Source organism: Phocoena phocoena, chromosome 10 (genome assembly GCF_963924675.1).
Source record: "Phocoena phocoena chromosome 10, mPhoPho1.1, whole genome shotgun sequence".
Classification (NCBI taxonomy): domain Eukaryota; kingdom Metazoa; phylum Chordata; class Mammalia; order Artiodactyla; family Phocoenidae; genus Phocoena; species Phocoena phocoena.
The window spans coordinates 66,178,213-66,197,262 of record NC_089228.1 but is presented as its reverse complement, the minus strand read 5'-3'; the positions used below and the strand labels follow the sequence as shown (position 1 = coordinate 66,197,262).

Sequence of the window (19,050 nt, the reverse complement as noted above, 5' to 3'; positions counted from 1 at the left end):
CAAGAGCTCTTTCCATCAAGTCCCTTTCCCTGCATCCCTTCCTTCCCACCAGGGCTGGTCTGGTCCTACCATGTACTTTTCAGTGGGGTCTGACTGTGGCTTTGGAATTCCATGGCCCCAGACACCTAGGTGGGTACCCCCAGAGCTGGGTACCAAAGCTAGGACTTCAGCACCAGGCAGCAGAGGCATCAGAGACCCTGGGTACCTTGGCAAAGGCACCCACCCCCCTCATGGGGTTTTGCCCACTTGGAGCAGTGGACTGTGTGCTGTGTGTGGAGGGGCTCTGATGACATAACACAAGGTAAGGTAGAGAAAACAGAGTTCCTCCAGCCCACCCATCTTGAGGCCTGAGACCCAACCGGAGCCTGGAAGCAGTGCTCACACTGGTCTTGCTTGGCTACCGGGAGCCTACTTGCTCAGCTGTGGGCAGGAAGCCACCGGCAGCTCCTCAGGGCTTCTCTCATACCAGGGCTTCCTTCCCCCTGTGCCTCTGGGAGGGCAGGCCCACCAGTCGGGCACAGAGGCTGAGTGAGGTTTGTGCCCAGGATACAGGGCCAAGAGCCTGTTGACCAGCCCTGCCACCAGGGCTCGAAGCTGAAAGAAGGGAGGAGGAGGGAGGGACCCAGGTGGAAACTTGAAACTTTTATTAAATACTCATTCACCCGTTTGCCACCACCATCCAGAGCAGGAAAAAAAATTATCAAAATGGAATTAAAAAAAATAAAACCAATTACACCCAATCCCCAGTATGTACAAGGCTGCTCCCTGCCTCTCTGCCACAGAGAGGCTGGGGAGCAGCTGGGGGTAGGGGTGGGGCTGGGCACCTTTTCTCCAGCCACAAGCCCCTGAGCAATTCTGACTGCGGTGGCAGAAAGTCCCTGCTGCCAAGTGGCCAGACATCTCGGCTGGCCTCCGGGGAGGTGGTTATTGCTGGGAGGGGCAGTGCTGGACCCAAGCTGCCCCTACTGGGCTGAAGGGCTGTCTGCCTTCTCCCCTAGTGGGCAGTGACCAGTTGGAGCAGAGGACCAGTCCCAAGAGCAGCCCCAGTTGCCACCTGAGAAGGGGAGTGGACCAAGGGCGGGAAGGGTGTTTTCTAGAGAGAGGAGAGGGTGCTCAGCTGATTTTGGGGGGAGGACACCCCAGTGCAGCCTGCTGATCAAGCTTGTCCTCCTTAGCTCCTGAGGATGACACACTCCCCCGATTCCAGCTGCTTGGCCCTACTCTTGGACAGGACCCCTGTGCCCTTCAGGCCATTTTCCTGCTGCCTTCTTGCCCTAGAGACCTGTGTGGCCACCTTCCACGTGTCAGCCACAGCCTGGGCCCTTGGAGGCAAGGATGCCTGTACGGCATGGCACCTCTTCCAACATGGTGTGGGACCCAGCCCTCTCGGGCTCAGCAGCCGCTCTCCGAATCCGTGGTCTCCAGGGTCACAGTCCCTTGCTGCATGGCAGCAGTGGCTACGCTGATGGCCTCCTCTAAGGTCTGCTGCTCCTCCAGCTGTGGAGAAGGGGGAGGAGAAGGAAGGAGAGAGTGAGACCCTCCCTCCTAGTTTCCAGTGGTAGTATATGAGGCCTACTTTTTTGAATCTCCACCCACCCAGTGCCAAACACCTGAGAACTTAGTAGGGCCCCAAGAAACAGGAAGTTCACTCATAGAATCCTATTAGGCTAGGCATGGTGAGGAGCCATGGAATGGTCCAGGGTCAGACAGAGCAGTTTGCTCATAGAAGGGGAATGACTGATTGGAGTAATCATCTACTTCAGCCTCCTTATTTTCCAGATGAAGAAACAGGGACACGAAGACATGAAGGGTTTAGACCACCAGGGAGACTGCCATCGAAGTTATCCTGAAGGTCAGAAGGGGCTCCCTACCCTGACTCAGTCAAGAAAGAGCCTGAGACAGGTGTGTGGATGCAGGCAAAAAGGGATTTGTCCTCTGAAATGGGCTCTTTTTGAGCCAAATGCTGTCCTCTTCAAGACCTCCATCTAGTTCCCCTTCCCTTCTAGTTCCTTTCTGTGGCCGCAGTACCCTACCAGACCTCAACTCACCTGCACCGCAATGTGAGTTCCATTGGCTGTGGCTAACAGCGCCACCTGTTGATGATGAAGAGATGCTACACTTGAGTCCTCAGCCACCACAGTCCCAGAGGTAATGATTGTGACCTGAAATATAGAAGAATGAGGTTTTCCAACACACCTACATTACTCTCCCAACCCCCAATCCAAAAAATCCCTCCAAGCAAGGTGGCTGGGAACAACCCAGAAGGAAATGAATAAAACCATTATGGGTCAGATTAATTAATTAGCTTGGGGCTCAGAGCTAAGTGGGGTTGTATTTTACTTTAATTTATAGCCAACTTAATTTAGGAATTTTGAATCACAGAAGGACAGAGCTGTAAAAGGTCCCAGAGAAAATTTAATCCCCTCATTTGAAGATGGACTAAGGTTCATGGAAAAGTAACTTGCCTATGGCAGCAAAGCAAATTAGGGGTAGACTCAGATTTAGAAACTGTCTCTTGACTCCCAGTGCAATGCTTTTCAACAAGAGCTGCTGATGACCCAGAGAAGATGTAGGGAAGACCCTTTATGTGTGGGAATCTTGGTCCTCGTATGAAGGCTTGACTAATTAAGCCTGCACTTTAGGGCTCATCCCACAGAAAGGAAGGACAAGAGAACAAGAAACCCCAAGCAAACCGCCTGGCCATACGGGCTGCGTCTGGGTGCCATCGGCGCTGACCATGGTGACTGTGTGTGTGCCAGATGTGGCAAGGTCATCATCATGACTAGGGATGGTGAGGGTGGTACTGCCGTGCTGGGTCACCATACTGATGGCACTCCCCAGTGCCTGCAGGTCTTCTGGTGACAGGCTGACCTGCCAACAGCAAGGAAGAAGATGAGCTGGGAGTGGAGGGGAGGGCTGTCTGAAAGCCCCTAGGCAGATGAATCTGCTCTCCCAGAGCAGGTTCACTTATTGGTAAGCTAGAAGATTAGCTTCTTGTCACAGGGTGGAGGGAGTCAGGACAAGCAAGTAAAACAGGCCCTAGGATGCAAAGAGAGGCTACACTGGAAGAATTCTGCTGACCACACCTATTTATCACCACTTTGCCTCAGGGCTCTGTTCCATGCAATTCAGGGTCTCCACCTAATTTCATCCTCATATCAACCCCGAAAGTCATAAGTGCACTTGACAGTGAGGGTGCTGACAAACGTCAGGTTATACTGCTGGCTAGAAACACCAAGTTTCCAGATCCCACACCATGCTCTGGCCCGTGTACCGACATGGCTCTCTTGAGAAGGACATCCAAGTGTCTCACTCAGATGAACGGGACCTGTCAGCCTCCAAGTAAAGAGGGAAACTACTAATTGTGCTCCAGAAGTCACAGAGACTGAGCTGGAAGCATGAGGAAGAGGGGGGGTGCTGTGTTACAAGACTTGGTACCCTCGGCCTCAGCTCTGAGATCCATAAGGCTAAAAAAGAGAAACTGGGTGGACATAGGGCTGTTAGAACTTGGAGCTCCCCAGAGACAGTGGGAGAGGGTACCAGCCGGAGTGGCCCACCCTACCTCTACCCCCAGGGTCTGTACCTGCTGGGCACCATCCTGAGTGATCAGAGCCACCTGGGGGGCCCCATCTTCCTCGGTCACCATAGCCACTTGGGCAGGGATGTCATCACCCTCTTCTTTCACCTCCGACAGGTAAGCAATGCGGGGTCGTTTGGGTAGCGGGTTCTCCTCGGCTGCAGAGGCGGCTGGGAGAGGAGAGCCCAGGCTGACGTCTGCCACCAGGTGGTCACGGGGAGGCCCGGCTTGTCCCCACTCTCACCTCCTGCCCACGCCCCTCACCCTCGAGCTGCTGTTGCTCATAAAGGGCCTGCTCGCTCTCCTCCGTGGCCTCCAGCTCGCCGTGGGCGCTGCGCTTGTGCATGGCCAGGGTAGAGGTCTGCCGGTAGGTCTTGCCGCAGGTGCTGCAGGTGTAGGGCTTGCAGTGTGTGTGCACCACATGGTGCTTATACAGGCTTGAGTACTCGGTGAAGCGCTTCCCGCAGCCTGGCACCGTGCAAACGTATGGCTTCTCCCCTGGGGACACTGGGCTGTGAGGGGGGTGGGACCTGGGGCTGGCAAAGGGGAAACTAAGGGGATAGGAGTGGGGGACAGGGTTGGTGAAGGGAGAGCCAGAGGGAGGAAGAGGGACTGAGATCTGGGACTCTGAATGGACAGAGTTGGGGAAGGTGGCCAGTGGAAGGCAGAGGGGACGTGAGTGTGGGACCACGGAGCCCAGAGACGAGGTGGAGAGAAAATGGCAGGGGCAAGGCCGAGGCTAGTGAAGGGGTTGGTGGGGGGCGCTGGGGGCTTGTGAACAGAAGAGGCAGGAGATAGAGAGGGGTGACTGATATGTCAGGTACAATGGGAGAGTGAGGGGACACATGCGTCTGGGAGATGACACAGAAGGCTGGACAGGGACGTAACACTGGGGAGGGTGAGGATACACAGGAGTCACATGGACAGTGGATGAGGCGAGGAGCTGAAGATGACATTTCCCTCTGCTTTTTCCCCATCACGCCTGACCCTGGGCTTTTTCTGGGAGCTCAGCTGGAGGGGGAGAATTTAGGGTGGGTGTAGAGAGGCAGCAGGGAGCTGAGAGGGCCAGCAATGCCCATCAGATTGGACCTAACTGCTGAAGGAGGAACCGCTCACTGCAAGTGAAAGAGTGGTTCTGGGGATATGGCCGAAACCACCGAAACCCCGTGCTCTGCCCACGGACCAGCCTGGAATGACGTTCTGGGCTGTGCGTCGAGAACATGTTTAGGTCAGAAGCCTATGGTAGAGGGGGCTGGGGCCTCAGGGGTGGTCCTTGCATGCCAGCTGGCCCACCTGTGTGGATGCGCACGTGATTCTTGTAGTTGGTGGCACTGGTGAAGCCACGGCCACAGTGGGGCTCGGGGCAGGTGTAGGGCCGCTCGCCCGTGTGGGTGCGCACATGTACCTTGCGGATGTTAGATGTGGTGAAGGAGCGGCCACAGCCCTCAAAGGGGCACCGGAAGGGGCGTTCACCTGTGGAGATGGGCTGTGTGAGGGTGGCTCTGAAGGGGTCTCGCGGAGCAGGGCGAGCCCTGGGCTCAGAGCCGGGTCTGAACGGGGCAGGGCGGGCAGGGCCCAGCCTACCGGTGTGGGTCCGGACGTGCTTCTGCAGGTCTCCGGAGGTCTTGAAGGCCTTGCTGCACAGCTCCTCTGGGCACTTGTATGGCTTCTCACCAGTGTGGGTGCGCACGTGGCTCTTCAGCCCATATCCTGTCCGCGTGTGGGAGGGAAGGAAGGAGGGGTGAGAAGAGCATTGGGTGGGGCCTCATCCTCCACCAACTCTTCTTCCTAATTCAGAGGCTCTCCATCTTTAGGTCTGCTCGGCGAGGCTCCAGACCTCCTCTGGCACAAGAAGCCTGTGTCTGCCTCTATCCCACCCCTGGCTGGGCAGGTAAGAGGGGCCGGAGAAGCCCACTCTGCTCTCCTTCCCTCTCCAGGGGCAGCTGGTGCCATTCCAGAACCAGTGTAACCAGAGGGAACCTAGAGAACCTATGGCTAACGGGCCTCAATTCAGAGGCAAAATGAAGCCTAGAGGGATTCAACTGACCACCCGGCACCCCCCGCTGGTGGGTATCAGGGCTGACGCAGAGGCAGGTCTCTCTGCCAACCCCCAGCTCCTGCTGCCTCTTGCCTCTGTAACAGGGTTTCCTCCAGAGACGGCGCCCTGCGTCAGAGCACTCCGACAGCAGTTTCTCCAGAAAGGCAGCCTGGTGCTTGGCTTCCTTGAGGGAGTTGCCAGAGCTAGTCTAGAACCCTCTCCCCTCAACTGGAAGCAGTCCACCTTGGTCCCCATCCAGGTAGGTTACCTGTGGCAAAGGCCTTTCCACAGCTGGGGAAATCACACCTGTATGGACGGTCACCTGTATGAGCTCTCTCATGTACCTGTGAGGACAAGCAATCATGTAATTCAAAGGGACAAGGGTATGAATGGGCAGTTTAGTTCTCGTTAGGGCCCGGAGTGTCAGCATTGGCCACCTCCTTTATTTTGCTTCCTCTTCAGCTGAGATGCCCCCTCCAGAGACCCTTCCCTGATTCTCTTCCCTCCTGCATTCTTCACGTGTGTCAAAGCCCTCTGTGCTGACTTTTCTGTACACTCATCTCTTCCTTCCAGGAGGCAATGAGCAACTCGAGGTCAGGGACCAGTTCCAGTCAAAGCGGGAAGGCAGAATTACAGCCTGCTGGGAAGATGGCAAGGCTAAAAGCTCTCTGCAGCAACCTTACCTTTAAGTGATGAGCGGTGGTATAGAGACGCCCACAGCCCTTGTAGCCGCAGCGGAATGCTCTGTCCCCAACCTGCTGTCCTTTGCCATTATGGGGAGCCTGGCTGTCATGCAGAACCTGAGGAAAAAAATCTTGGGGTCCCTATATGTATTCTCCTCAATGAAAGAAGGGAAGAGGTAGGACACAGGACCCAGCTGGCCCCTTAAGACCCAATAAATAGGGTTAAACCTACCAAAGGGGAGAAAGTGCAACCTGGGTGACAGATCCGACAGATGGAACAGACACCGGGGCATGCTGCAGAAGAAATGGGGCTGGCCCGTGGAGTCACCACTCAGCTCTGATGGATAGAGGAATGACTAAATGTCATAGGGGCTGTGACAGCTTTGGGAGAAAAGGCATCTCCTAGACGGCTAGGTAAGGTGGGGGAGGAGTGGTCTGAACAGCCACACTTGAGCTGGGCGGTGACTCCACATGCCAGCTGCCCCTTCTTTTGACCACCAACCTAGGAGGCGCAACTCTGGACATGTTTATCCTCTGATGGGAGGAGATCCCTCCCTCCCTGGGGGAAACCTGTGTTTGGAAGGGGCATTAACAAGTGGCCTGCTGTGGGGATAAGCTCACCTGCGTTCACCGGAAGTGAGGTGGTCACAATCAACAAACTGCACAAGTGCCCAGGGCAGGGCCTGAAAGTCCCACCAGAAGCCTCAGCTCTAACCACGGCACCCGGCTATCTAACAAGTCGTTCCCTTCCCTTTCTCCTGCGAACACCCTTTTCACACCAGCCTCTGGCTTCGTGGAGCCCTTACTGTTCTTCTGCTTTCCTAGGCAGAGTCCTGCTGGGACTGTCCCTCAGTCTTTGTTTCTGGGACACTATGGCCTTCCAAGGAGCTCCTGAAACAGAACTCCGGAAGTCGTGGTGAGCAGGACACAAAAGAGGGAGACCAAATCCATGGCAAGGTCTGTCTAGTCAGCTCCAGGTCAAGGGGTCAAGCAGCTGACAAAGTTCCATGGATACTTAAGCAGCTGGTGGGTGGCAGGAGAGGGTCACAGGTGGCCAGGCCTGCTCGGCAGGCTAACCCACTCAGGCGTTCGGATTTCATTCCCATGTCCCACTGGCTCTTGAGGTAATGAAGGGAATCAAGGAACTTCAGGGCTGGAAGCGACCTCTGAGATCATCTGGCCCCCTCTCATCGTATGAGACAGGAACAAGCTGAGGCCTAGGAGGGGAGTGACTTACCCAAGGTCAGATTAGGTAGAGGCAGAGCCAGCACAGATCTCAGGGCTCACAATTTAAAGCTCATTTGTCTTTCCAACGTCCGTAAGCCTCAAATTAGGCTTCTAAAATCCACCTGAAGGAACTGGAGTGGGAGTGGGCATAGCCCAGAGGGGCCTACTGCAAAGTTTTGTGCTTCAATTTGAAAAGACACGAGGATTTCCTTTTCTCTTTTATGATACAGCCACATTAGTTTTATTATAAAAAGAACTCCCCCCAATCTTTGGGTAAAACGGGTGTTCCAGGAAGCCCTGCCGCATCTGCCCTGAGGCGCTGCTGTTCACGGGGAGAGGGAACACCCCGGTTTGGAAAGCTCACAGATCTCTGTACCGGTTCCCCCTACGGGCAGGACCACAGCCCCAGCAGAGAGAGCTTAGACTGACTGATGTTTGGAAAGCCAAGATCCTTTTTCTTTGCAGCTGAGCTACTGTGCAAGCCTTGTGTTCCAAGAATCCCAGCTGCTCTGTTACATCTGCTCTTGTCACTGCCTACTGAGGTTATTTTCCCAAATGACTTAATAAGTCGCAGAGAAGAAATAAATACAAGAACATCTGACCTCCGTGGACTGGAAAACTAATAAAATTCACTGGCAAGGCAAGAGCTTTCTCAGACAGTACAGCCAAAGTGAAGCTGGGCCTAAATTCCCACCGTACGGATATCGCTGTTTCCTACAGCTGCCTTCCCTCTGCACAGACAGCATAAACAAGCGTGAGTGTACACAGCTGTCGGCGGCCCTGGCCAGGCTGCGATGCTTATCCGAGACGATGACATGTGAGAGATAAGTCGGGGGAGCCAGTGTGGATGGGCAAAGGGAGTAGTCCCGGCCATGTCCAGGCACAGGACTGCCCTTGTCCTCTAGAAAGGTGGCAGGTTTGGCAGGGCCAAAAGAGCTCACCTTGCTGGCGTACTGCTCCAGGGCCACCACTGTGTCCGCACTGAAGCCCTCATCATCCTCTGTGGCCAGGTCCTCCAAGCCCACCTCTGTCTGCACGGCCAGGATGGTGCTGTCGGATGGCACAGCCACGGGGTGGTGAATATAGGCAGTGGAGCCATCTTCCAGCTGGACGGCTTCCAGGGCACTGGGGTCATAGCCCTCTGCAGGGAACATGCGGTTAGCCCAGATGCTGCACAAGGGCAAAAGACGCGGCTGGGACCTGGGCTTTAAGGTAACGAGAGGTACATACACCAAGGAGGGTTTTAACCTCGGGTTTCTCCTGGTCCCTCACTTTGGCGATTCACTCTGGCTGGCCTTCCTTCTGGGGCAGCCTCTCCTAAGGATGAGGTCTCCTATGGAGTACCGACTGGGAACCCACAAGCTCCGTGAGGACCCAAGGGGACCATCGTCTTGGCCTAGATGACCACAAGAACCTCCTAACTGGTGGCCCCTCACCCCCTCGTTCCCTCCAGGCAGCAGAGCATCCAGAGGGTTCTCTGCAGGACACAAATGCGATCACGTTACCTGAGGCTCTAAACAGTTCAACCATGTTGCATCTGTCTCAGGATAAAGACCGAAACCCTTATCCTGAAGCCCCAGTGCTCTGGCTCCCGGCCTCTCTACTCAGCTTCATCTCACCCACTCTGCCCTCACCCCCAGGACTTGAGCTCCTAGTAGTTCCTTGGACGTGCCGTTCTTTCACCCTGCCCACCCCTGTTTCTGGACCACACATGCTGTTCCTTTTGTCTGGGGTACTGAACCCTCCCTGCCACTGCTCTTCCCCAGCTAAGCCCACTTCACCCTCCAGCTCTCAGCTCAAGTGTCACTTCCCCAGAGAAGCCCTCCCTGAGCCTGAACCCCGTTTGCAATGATCAGTTCATCATGATGGTTCATTTCAGGCCTATTTCCCCCACTAGATTCTAGGAGAGTAAGGGCTATGTCCGACTCTGTTCTCTCTTGTATACTCCACACCTAGTACCATGCCTGGCACGCAATAATTGCTCAAGAAACTACTTGTAGAAGGAATAAACGATTATTCTTCAATACCTTAAAAGCTTAATTCTTAAAAAAATGATAGTGAAGTTTTTAGTCCTGGTCTTCGATGACGTCATTGGGTCCTATTTAAAGCCCTAAGAATCTGTGGCTGTGCTGGAGCCAAAGCCGCCATCAAGGCCCAGGCTGCAGACCCCCATGCTCAGCCTCCCGGGGGCAGAAATAGCTGTTCCTGTGGTCCACGCCAGGGAAGGCAGGCGAGCCTGCTGATCCAGGTGAGCTTGGAGACCATAGCTCCATGTCTCTGCCCCAGCTCCCAGGGTGCACAACTCCAACCCCCAACCTCTGCCAGTTCTGCTCCCCTTCCTTCTTGCCAGTCATGATAACTGTGACCCCACCTTTGGGTGTGCGGTGTATGTAGGCCATGCTGCCATCTTCCAGCTGCACGGGCTGTCCATCCTCAAAGGAAAGAGGTTCTGTAACGAGAGCAATGCCTGCCTTTCTCTGGAGCTCGGTGTCACAGAGGCGGGTCCTTCAGTGGGGGCTGCCTGGCCTGCCTCATGAGGCAGGGGTGTCTCAGGATGCCCTCACCTTTCTGCACTGTCACTTGGTGAATGTATGCAGTGGTCCCGTCCTCGAGCTGGATCACTTGCCCTTCAAGAAGCTTCTCTCCTGTGGAGGTGGAAACGGAGAGAAGCGGGCCAGGCCCAGAAGAGGGCTGAGGGACACATGCCTGTTTTAGCAGAGGCCTGTTGGAGGCACAGACCGTGCGTCTAAGCACAGGTGACATTCTCCATGTTACCTCATTCCCTCCCTCCCAGGCCTGTGCCTCAGAGGTACCGGGGGTAGAGACATCCTGCCGTGAGGAACCCTATAGCTCCCAGCAGATTCCCTTCCTGTCACTCACAGGAGGAGCAACTTCCTTTATTATTCTACCCACACCTGGCAAAGTGGGGACTTCCAACCTGGCAGTAAGCTGCTGAGATTGAGCTAAATGGCAAACAAAGGATGCCCTGAAATGTGGGAAGGCCCCAGTGCGTCAAAGTTCAGATCTGACTCAAACTAACTAAATCAAAATACATTCCCTTATCTCCCACTGTGGCAGTATGGCAAGACCTAGACCCTCTGATAAGGCAATATAGCTTAGAGGTTAAAAGCAGTGGACTCTGGAACCAGTCCAGGCCTCCTGGGTTTGAATTTCAGCTCTATCTCTTACGAGCTGTGTGATCTTGGACACCTTATTTAACCTCCCTGTGCCTCAGTTTCCTCTTCTAAGAGCAAAAGCCTCTTAGGTTTAGAATTAGAATTAGATAGGCCTCTCCTTATGTCTAGTGAGTTTGAGAGGGAGAAGGGGTAAAGGAAGTGAGAAAGGGAAGAAGGAAAGGGAGACTGAAGACTTAATGACAAATGCTTTCTTTGTTCCTTTCTTTACAAGTTTCAGGTTTAGGAATTTGAGCTCCTATGATGTGGGAAAAGGACCAGACAGCTACTTCTGGCTCACCTCTGCTGATGTCTCCCAGTCAGAAGAGTTCCCAAACTTGTCCCCAAACTGAGTTTTCTTGGGTCAGTAACTAACAGTTCTACAGCCCAGCCAGAGGCAGGTAAGGTGGAGACAAAGATAAGAAGCAGGAGTGATGGGCTTCCCTGGTGGCGCAGTGGTTGAGAGTCTGCCTGCTGATGCAGGGTACACGGGTTCGTGCCCCGGTCTGGGAAGATCCCACATGCCGCGGAGCGGCTGGGCCCGTGAGCCATGGCCGCTGAGCCTGCACTCCGCAACGGGAGAGGCCACAACAGTGAGAGGCCCGCGTACCGCAAAAAAAAAAAAAAAAAAAAAAAAGCAGGAGTGAAAGGCAGTTGAGACCAGGAGAGAGCGACTCCCCCTCTTCCCTCCCGCCCAGCAAGCAGTAAGCTACCCTGCCTTTTAACACTTTAGCTGTCCTGGCAAGGGCACCAGTACATGGGGTTCTGAAAGCGTCATCAGAGCTTCTGCTAGCAGAGTGGGTTTTGCTTCAAGGCGGGAAACAAGATGTTGAGAAGAGTTATTTGGGAAAAAATTTCAACTTAGAATTTCCTTTAACAAGCAGAGATGACAATGGGGAGAGGCAGGGGGGAGAAGAGCTGACCGTAAGGGCCCTCGTACCCCACTACAGAGGTGACCGTATGGTCCGGTTTGCCTGGAACGGTGCCAGCACCTTTATTCATAGCACACTCTTCCACTCTCCAAAGTGTCGGCTTTGAATAACAGGTTTCACGCTTACCCTAATTATAGGTAAGTGTCATAAAATTTTAGGGCTTCCGGCTGGCTAAGCTGGGCCCAGGCAGAGCTGCCTGCTGACAGAGATGAAAGTACCCTGGTCAAGAGCGTCAGAGGAGCTCACCAGCAAGAGAGCTGCCTTTCAGGACAGTGAGGTTCTGGTTCCTGAGGGCCAACTCTGCTCTCAGCAGTGTGTAATCTGTTGTGTGTGTGTGTGTGTGCGCGCGCGCACTCATGTAAGCACACACTACAGCACCATGCAGGAGGCAGAGAACAGAGCCAGGAAGAGTGACAAGAGGAAGATATAAATGGAGAGGTGGGGGAGGCAAAGAGATCCAGACATAAGAAGACAAGATGTAAGAAAAGAGTGTGGCTTTCTCAGGCCAGGTGTTGCCACTTGTTTTTTATTCATTCAGTCAACCATTAATTCATAACAGAAGACTGAGGCATGGGAAATACCTGGGTCCACAGAGTAAACACAGCCCCATCTATAGTTCCTAAGTTCTTCCATCCCACTGAGACTGCTGCGAAGGGGCAAGACCTGTGATGGGAAGTCTGCAGAGGGTTGCAGGCTTCACAAGTATTCTAGAGAAGTTCCATTACCACAAAAATGAAGCCAGCCAGACCCATACATCATCATATGGAAAGAGCTTATCGATGAGTTTAAGGGGCCTCTTTATCGTCGGTCAGGAAGCAGATGATTTAAAATGAAATCAACAAACAATTTATCTGTAAGCTCGGGACCTGAAATACATTTTGACAATGTGTTGAAATGAAGGAGGGCAATGTTAAAATGACAGTGCAGTCATGTGGATGGCGGTGCTTACAGAGTCCAGAAATGATAAAATAAATAGTAGGAATGAGGCGGTGTTTCGCCAGTGCTGTCCAAGAAAGACACGCATGCCATCTGGCAAGCCTGAGAATGCTGGCGAGAAAGAAAAGAGGCTGTCAGGATGGTGAGTGTCCCTGGCCAGAAGGCCCTGCCCTTCAACAACGCTCTGTTCTGACTCCACGCCCTCCTTGAGAATCTGAATTTCAGGTAAATCTGAATTTCAGATAAACAATGAAGTTTTTTTTAGTACTTGGTGTTATTATGTTACTGTTTTTAATATTTAATCCCATGTTTATACATGTCTTCCTCATGCAGTATGTGGAACACACTTATACTACAAAATTATTCGTTGTTTATCTGTAATTAAAATTTAACTAGGGCTTCCCTGGTGGCACAGTGGTTAAGAATCCGCCTGCCAATGCAGGGAACATGGGTTCGAGCCCTAGTCCGGGAAGATCGCACATGCCACAGAGCAACGAAGCCCGTGCGCCACAACTACTGAGCCGGCGCTCTAGAGCCCGTGCTCCACAACAGGAGAAGCCACTGCAATGAGAAGCCCACACACCGCAATGGAGAGTAGCCCCCGCTTGCCACAACCAGAGAAAGCCCACGCATAGCAACAAAGACCCAACACAGCCAAAAATAAAAATAAATAAATAAATAAAATTTAAAAATTTAACTGTGTGCCCTGTATTTTTATTTCTGGTCACCCTAGTGGGGTCTAAGGCATGAGATCTATGCCTGGGTGCCCCTCTGAACCTAGAAGAGTGTCTTGTACATGGTACATGCTCAGAAGATAGTTTGACTGCTTAAACTTGCTTAAATTAAAATGAACTGCTTCTAGAAAGCACTGAGAAACTGGAAAAGCAGGAAGTCACAACCAGCACTGTGTTCATCCAGTCCAGAAATATTTATGAACCACTCACCACATGTCAGGAAACCTGCCTTTCAGAGGTCTTGGCTCCTATAGCTAGGCTAGTCTGATTTTCTAGCCTGCCTGCGTGGCATTTCATTTTAACGAGTTCCCTTTCCATCAATCACCTTGAGAGATTCTCATGCAGAGCAGGTTGTGGCAAGCAGGCAGGAAGGCAGGGTGGTCGTGAGACTCTGGGACGGGGACAGGGCGGGACTCTGAGGTCCCCGGAAATACCTTTGATAGCTTGCTGGACGTAGGCCGTCGTCCCGTCACTGAGGGTCACCGTCTGCAGCCCCAAGCTCTCCATGGCAAACTCCTGCTCGTACACTCAGACATGAAGTTGTCTTCTTCCCAGCACTGAGAGCCACAGCTGAGGTCAGAGATTTCCTTTGGCGTCACAAATCTGAGAAAATGAACAGTGTCATATTATGAGCTGCATGGCTTCCTCCTGCCGCAAGGACACACAGTGACTGTGAAGGAGGCCAGCCAAGAAGAAAAAGAGGTGAATTTTTCAAAGTAGAGAACTATGTTGGTTTTTATTAAGAGACTTCAAAATATACACACTTAAGAATTCTAAAGGTTGAGCATGCAAGAGAAGCATGCCAGCCAAATTGATTGTAAAGTAAGATTTCATTAATCAAAACCCACTTTTAAACTCGCTCCCCTTAGAAGGGAGCCCCACTGAAGGCAGGCGGCCAACCCCACTGCTGCTGGTTCTCTGTGACCATTCTGACATCTCTCCTGTGCTCAGATCTATCCATTCACCAGCCTTGTAAATATCACACAGGCATCACAAACAGCACAAGTCCCCAACAGAACTCACAATGTTCCCCACCCCAAGAACTGTTCCACTCCCAGTATCCCCTATCCCAGGGATGGCATGTCTAGCCACCCAGAATCAGTGGGGGGTCATTCTTTTTTTTTTTTTTTTTTTTGGCCACATGGCTTGAGGGATCTTAGTTCCTGGACCAGGGATTGAACCCGGGCCCTCAGACTGAAAGCACTGAGTCCTAACCACTGGACCACCAGGGAATTCCCAGTAGGGTCATTCTTGATTCCTCCTTTTTCCTCAGAAGTCTAGGTACACCACCATCTTACATCATACACAAAAATTAACTCAAAATGGATTAAAGAATTGAATGTAAGACCTGACACCATAAAACTCCTAGAAGAAAACATGGGTGGTAAGTTCCGTGACATCAGTCCTGGAATGATTTTTTTGGATTTGTCACCAAAGCAAAGGAAACAAAGGCAAAAATAAACAAATGGGACTAAAAAACTAAAAAGCTTCTGCACAGCAAAGGAAACAATCAACAAAATGAAAAGGCAACCTATTAAATGGGAGAAAATATTTGCAAATCATGTATCTGATAAGGGGTTAATATGCAAAATACACAAAGAATTCATATAACTCAATAGCAAAAAGCCAAACCATCCAGCTGAAAAATAGGCAGATGATCTGAAAAGACATCTTTCCGAAGAAGATATATAAATGGCCAAAAGGTACATGAAAAGATGTTCAGCATCCCTCATTACCAGTGAAATGCAAATCAAAACTACAATGAGATATCACCTCACACCTGTCAGAATGTCTATTACCAAAAAGACAAGAAAAAACAAGTGTTGGCAAGGATGTGGAGAAAAGGGAACCCTTGTGTGCTATTCGTGGGAAGGTAAATTGATGTAGCCACTATGGAAAACAGTATGGAGGGTCCTCAAAAACTTAAAAATTTGATCCATGAATTCCATTTCTGGGTATTTGTCCAAAGAAAACAAAAACCTTAACTTGAAAAGATATATGCACCTCCATGTTCATTGCAGCGTTATTTACAATAGCCAAGACATGGAAACAACCTAAGTGTCCACTGACAGGTGAATGGCTAAGGAAGTTGTCACACTCACTCACTCACACACACACAAACACACACACACACAATGGAATATTATTCAGCCACAACAAAGAATGGAATCTTGCCATTTTGACAACATGGATGTACCTTGAGGAAGGACATTATGCTAAGTGAAATAAGTCAGGCAGAGAAAAAACAAACACTATGATCTCACTTACATGTGGAGTCTTAAAAAAGAAAATCTAATGGATTCATAGATACAGAGAACAGATTGGTAATTGCCAGAGGCAGGGGTTGGGGGTAGGTAAAATGAGTAAAGGGAGTGAAAAGGTACAAACTTCCAGTTATAAAATAAGTCCTGGGGGATGTAATGTACGGCATGATGACTACAGTTAATAATACTGTAATGCACATTTGAAAGTTGCTAAGAGAACGGATGTTAATTAGACTTACTGTGGTGATCATTTCACAATATATACAGATATCGAATCATGTTATACACCTGAAACGAATGTAATGTTGTATGTCAATTATACCTCAATTAAAAAAATTAAAAGATAGACAAAAAAGTCTAGGCACCTAATTTCAGATGAGTATCACCTCTTGACTAATGTAAGAGCCTCCTAACATATGTCCTCAATAAATTGTTGCCTGTTTCCTATTCATTTTGTAATACTGTGTCAGAATGTCTATGTACAGATCTAAATCTACCACTTCCTTGATTAAAACTCTTCAGTGGCTTCCTATCACCCTAAGAATTCATTCTCCTTTGCAGGCAAGGCTGGTCCCCTTATAAGTCCCTGCAGCCCTGGCTACTACCTACCTCTTCCTGGCACTCACAATCCTGGAGTCACCTACTTCAGTACTTATCACTACCTCTTTAACACATGTTGCCCATACAAGACTTTGGGCTCCAGCCTGGCTCCTGGTTCACTGTGGGCTCTCTACAATTCCTTGTTCAGTGACTTACCAGGTCCTTGTGCCAGGAGGGAAGTGCTGGAGTGTCCTACTGGCAGCACTTGCTCTGCGTCTGCCGTAGTACAGAGCGTACTAGAGCCTCTGCTCTAGGCTCAGGGGTTAAGATTCTCTTTGCCACCCATCCATAGAATTCTCCTGGACCTGGAGTCTGGACTTCCTGCTTGATTCTCACTACCTGCCAGCTGATCTCAATCAGCGCTGCCCAAACTGTCTTCACATCAGGGCACCCAGAGAGAAGGATATTTGTATGTCACACTTTGGATGCTGCTGCTTGAAGCCAGGAGCAACCAGCTGGGGCTTTGGCAGCCCGAAGGGCTGAGTGGATCAGTATTTTGACAAGACTATAGCCCAGTTGTGACACAATGGTTGGGATACTGTACCCTAGACTTGGCATCTTTATTCATTCATTCTGTCCACAAACATTTACTGAATGGGCTAAGCTCTGGGGATAGCAATACTACTACCACTAATAGTGAATACTGCTGGAGAGCTAACCATGTACTAGGCATTTACATATAGTAACTCGTTTAATCCCCAAAATGGTCCTTTAATTAAATACTATTATTATCCTTATTTTACAGTTGAGGGAGTTGAAGCCCAAGCCATTAACTTGTTCAAGGTTGCACAGCTAATAAATGGAAGAAGAGGATTTGAATCCAGGCCATCTGGCACCAGAGTGGGCTCTTAAGTAATCTACTCTGCTGCCTAATACAGAGGTTTTTAGCTGGAGTTTATGAACCCTGAAGCCACCTGGTAAAACTTTTATGGTGTGTGAGCTTGTACATTTTTCTGAAGAGGGGAGAGTCCATGACTGTCATCTGAATCTTACAGGGATTAAAGGAGGTAAAGAACCACTGGCCTAGGAATTCCCACATCTGACTCCTCTTCTTTGGTCTACTAGGATCCTGGCAGTGACCCCAATGTTGCCCAGAGTCCTGATAACCCCCACATGGTCCCTATTTCATGAAAGCTCTGGTCCTGGCCTCTTTTCATCTGCTCTAGGACCTTCAACTTTCATTCTCTTGATCAGGGAGAGAAGTTCTTTTGGTAACCTGTTTTCATATAAACAGCGCTGTGTCAGAAATAAGAATACACCTGAGAGACCTAGGTTGGAAAACAAAGCAGACTGTAGGTTGAAAAGGGATTACAAAATGGCCTCAGATCTTTATGGCTGGGCCCTGTGACTGCTGAAGCAATGGTTGGTTTGATTTAGCTCATCTGTATTCTATTGAGACTTTCTGAGGAAAATCTGTGCCGTGGTTAAAAACACAGGCTCTGATGTCAGCCTTGGTTCTAATCCAGACTTTACCTCTTTGACGCTGTGTACCCTTGGAAACTAACTGAACCTCTCTGAAACTTAGATGCTACTTCTAAAAAATGAGGATAATAGTGGCGGCTTCTTCAAACGTTGCTGTAAGGATGAAATGAGTTCACATATGTCAGCATTTAGCACAGTGATGGCACACAGGAAGTACTCGAGAAATTCTGGCTCTGAGGAAGAGGATGGAAGAGGAACCTAAAGGGATATGCTTTTGAAGCAATGGGTATTTCTAAAACAGCCAAGAGTACTGGCAACAGCTCGGGACCAGAAGTCTGCAGAAAGGCTTTTAACCTCAATTCTATCTTCTGTGACTGCCTCTTAATCTGTAAAATAAAGTGTTGGTCCAAATGACCCTAAAATCCTTTCCATTGTTCGTGCTAATAACATTTATCAAATATATAGTCCTTAATACGTGTCAGCTGCTGTTCAAAGCACTTTACCTATATTAACTCTTTTAATCTTAAAAATAATGCTATGAGGAAGTAGGTACACTATCCCCATTTTACAGATGAGGTGACTGAGGCTTAGAGGTGGAGTAATTTGTCCAAGGTCCCAGAACTAGTTAGTGCTGAAGCCAGGATCGAAGCCAGGATCAAAGCCAGGCTGGCTGGCCGCAGAGTCCATACCTCTCAATACCTGGTGCATTTCTTCCTTTTGCTAATCCACCGTGACACAACATCAGCTCTCAAAACGCTTGAATACTGGTTGTTTAGCTTTCATCTCACCCACTGCAACTTAAAACCAGTTCTTCTCGATCTGGCCACGTGGAAAGAGGGAAGAGCTGGTAGCCACATTTCCCAAAATAACTCAAAGAAATAACTCTTTTAGACTCAAAGAAAACAAATCTCCACTCTTTTACATGTTCTCACGTCCAGGCTAAATACAGTTTTCCTCCTTAAGCCTCATAATATACACCTTTAAAACAGTCTACTCTTGCTCTCCTCCCTTTCCCTGACCTCTGAAGCTGCTTTCCGACAGAGCCTGACAGCAGGTGAGGAGAAGGTGCTTCCCGGCTGCCAGGCATGTACAAGTGTCTAATTGCCATTTTTCTCCCTTTCTTTTGTTAAATGATGAATCCTCCTGTGCCAGTACTAAACCAACAACAGTGACACTGGCAGAGCCAAAGAGAGGCTTGTGACTGCCTCAGGATAGCTGGGTCTGAGCAGTTCCCGCCTGTACTTGACATTTCAGATTCATAACTCCCGTGGTCCTCTGAGAAAGAGGAGGGGGAGCGGGGGAGCAGGGGCAACTGCTATGTTTTCTCCTTGGAGGGTGTAAGTTATACCAGATCCCTAATGACCTGAGCTGGGTATAGGGGAGAGCCAGTCTGGCGGAAAGGGGGGAGTGGGGAATAAGAGCATGACAAAACGTAGGGATGAAAAGGGAGACGGACACTCCCAG

The 19,050-nt window shown here is 50.5% G+C and overlaps 1 protein-coding gene across 2 annotated transcripts; it reads right to left on the bottom strand.

Moving 5' to 3' along the window:
• Nucleotides 1-1,392: 1,392 nt before the first annotated feature.
• Nucleotides 1,393-13,807, bottom strand: ZNF76 (zinc finger protein 76). Of its 2 annotated transcripts, XM_065885247.1 has the most exons (13): nt 13,735-13,807; nt 10,090-10,170; nt 9,897-9,974; nt 8,467-8,666; nt 6,299-6,415; nt 5,884-5,959; nt 5,162-5,287; nt 4,871-5,050; nt 3,842-4,075; nt 3,584-3,747; nt 2,707-2,871; nt 2,049-2,162; nt 1,393-1,497 (listed from the first exon to the last, which is right to left on the bottom strand). In XM_065885247.1, exons 1-13 carry the CDS (start codon nt 13,805-13,807, stop codon nt 1,393-1,395), a joined length of 1,713 nt encoding a protein of 570 aa, XP_065741319.1. The 2 variants fall into 2 exon arrangements, with proteins under 2 accessions (XP_065741319.1, XP_065741320.1); XM_065885248.1 differs by lacking the exon at nt 2,707-2,871.
• Nucleotides 13,808-19,050: the final 5,243 nt, after the last annotated feature.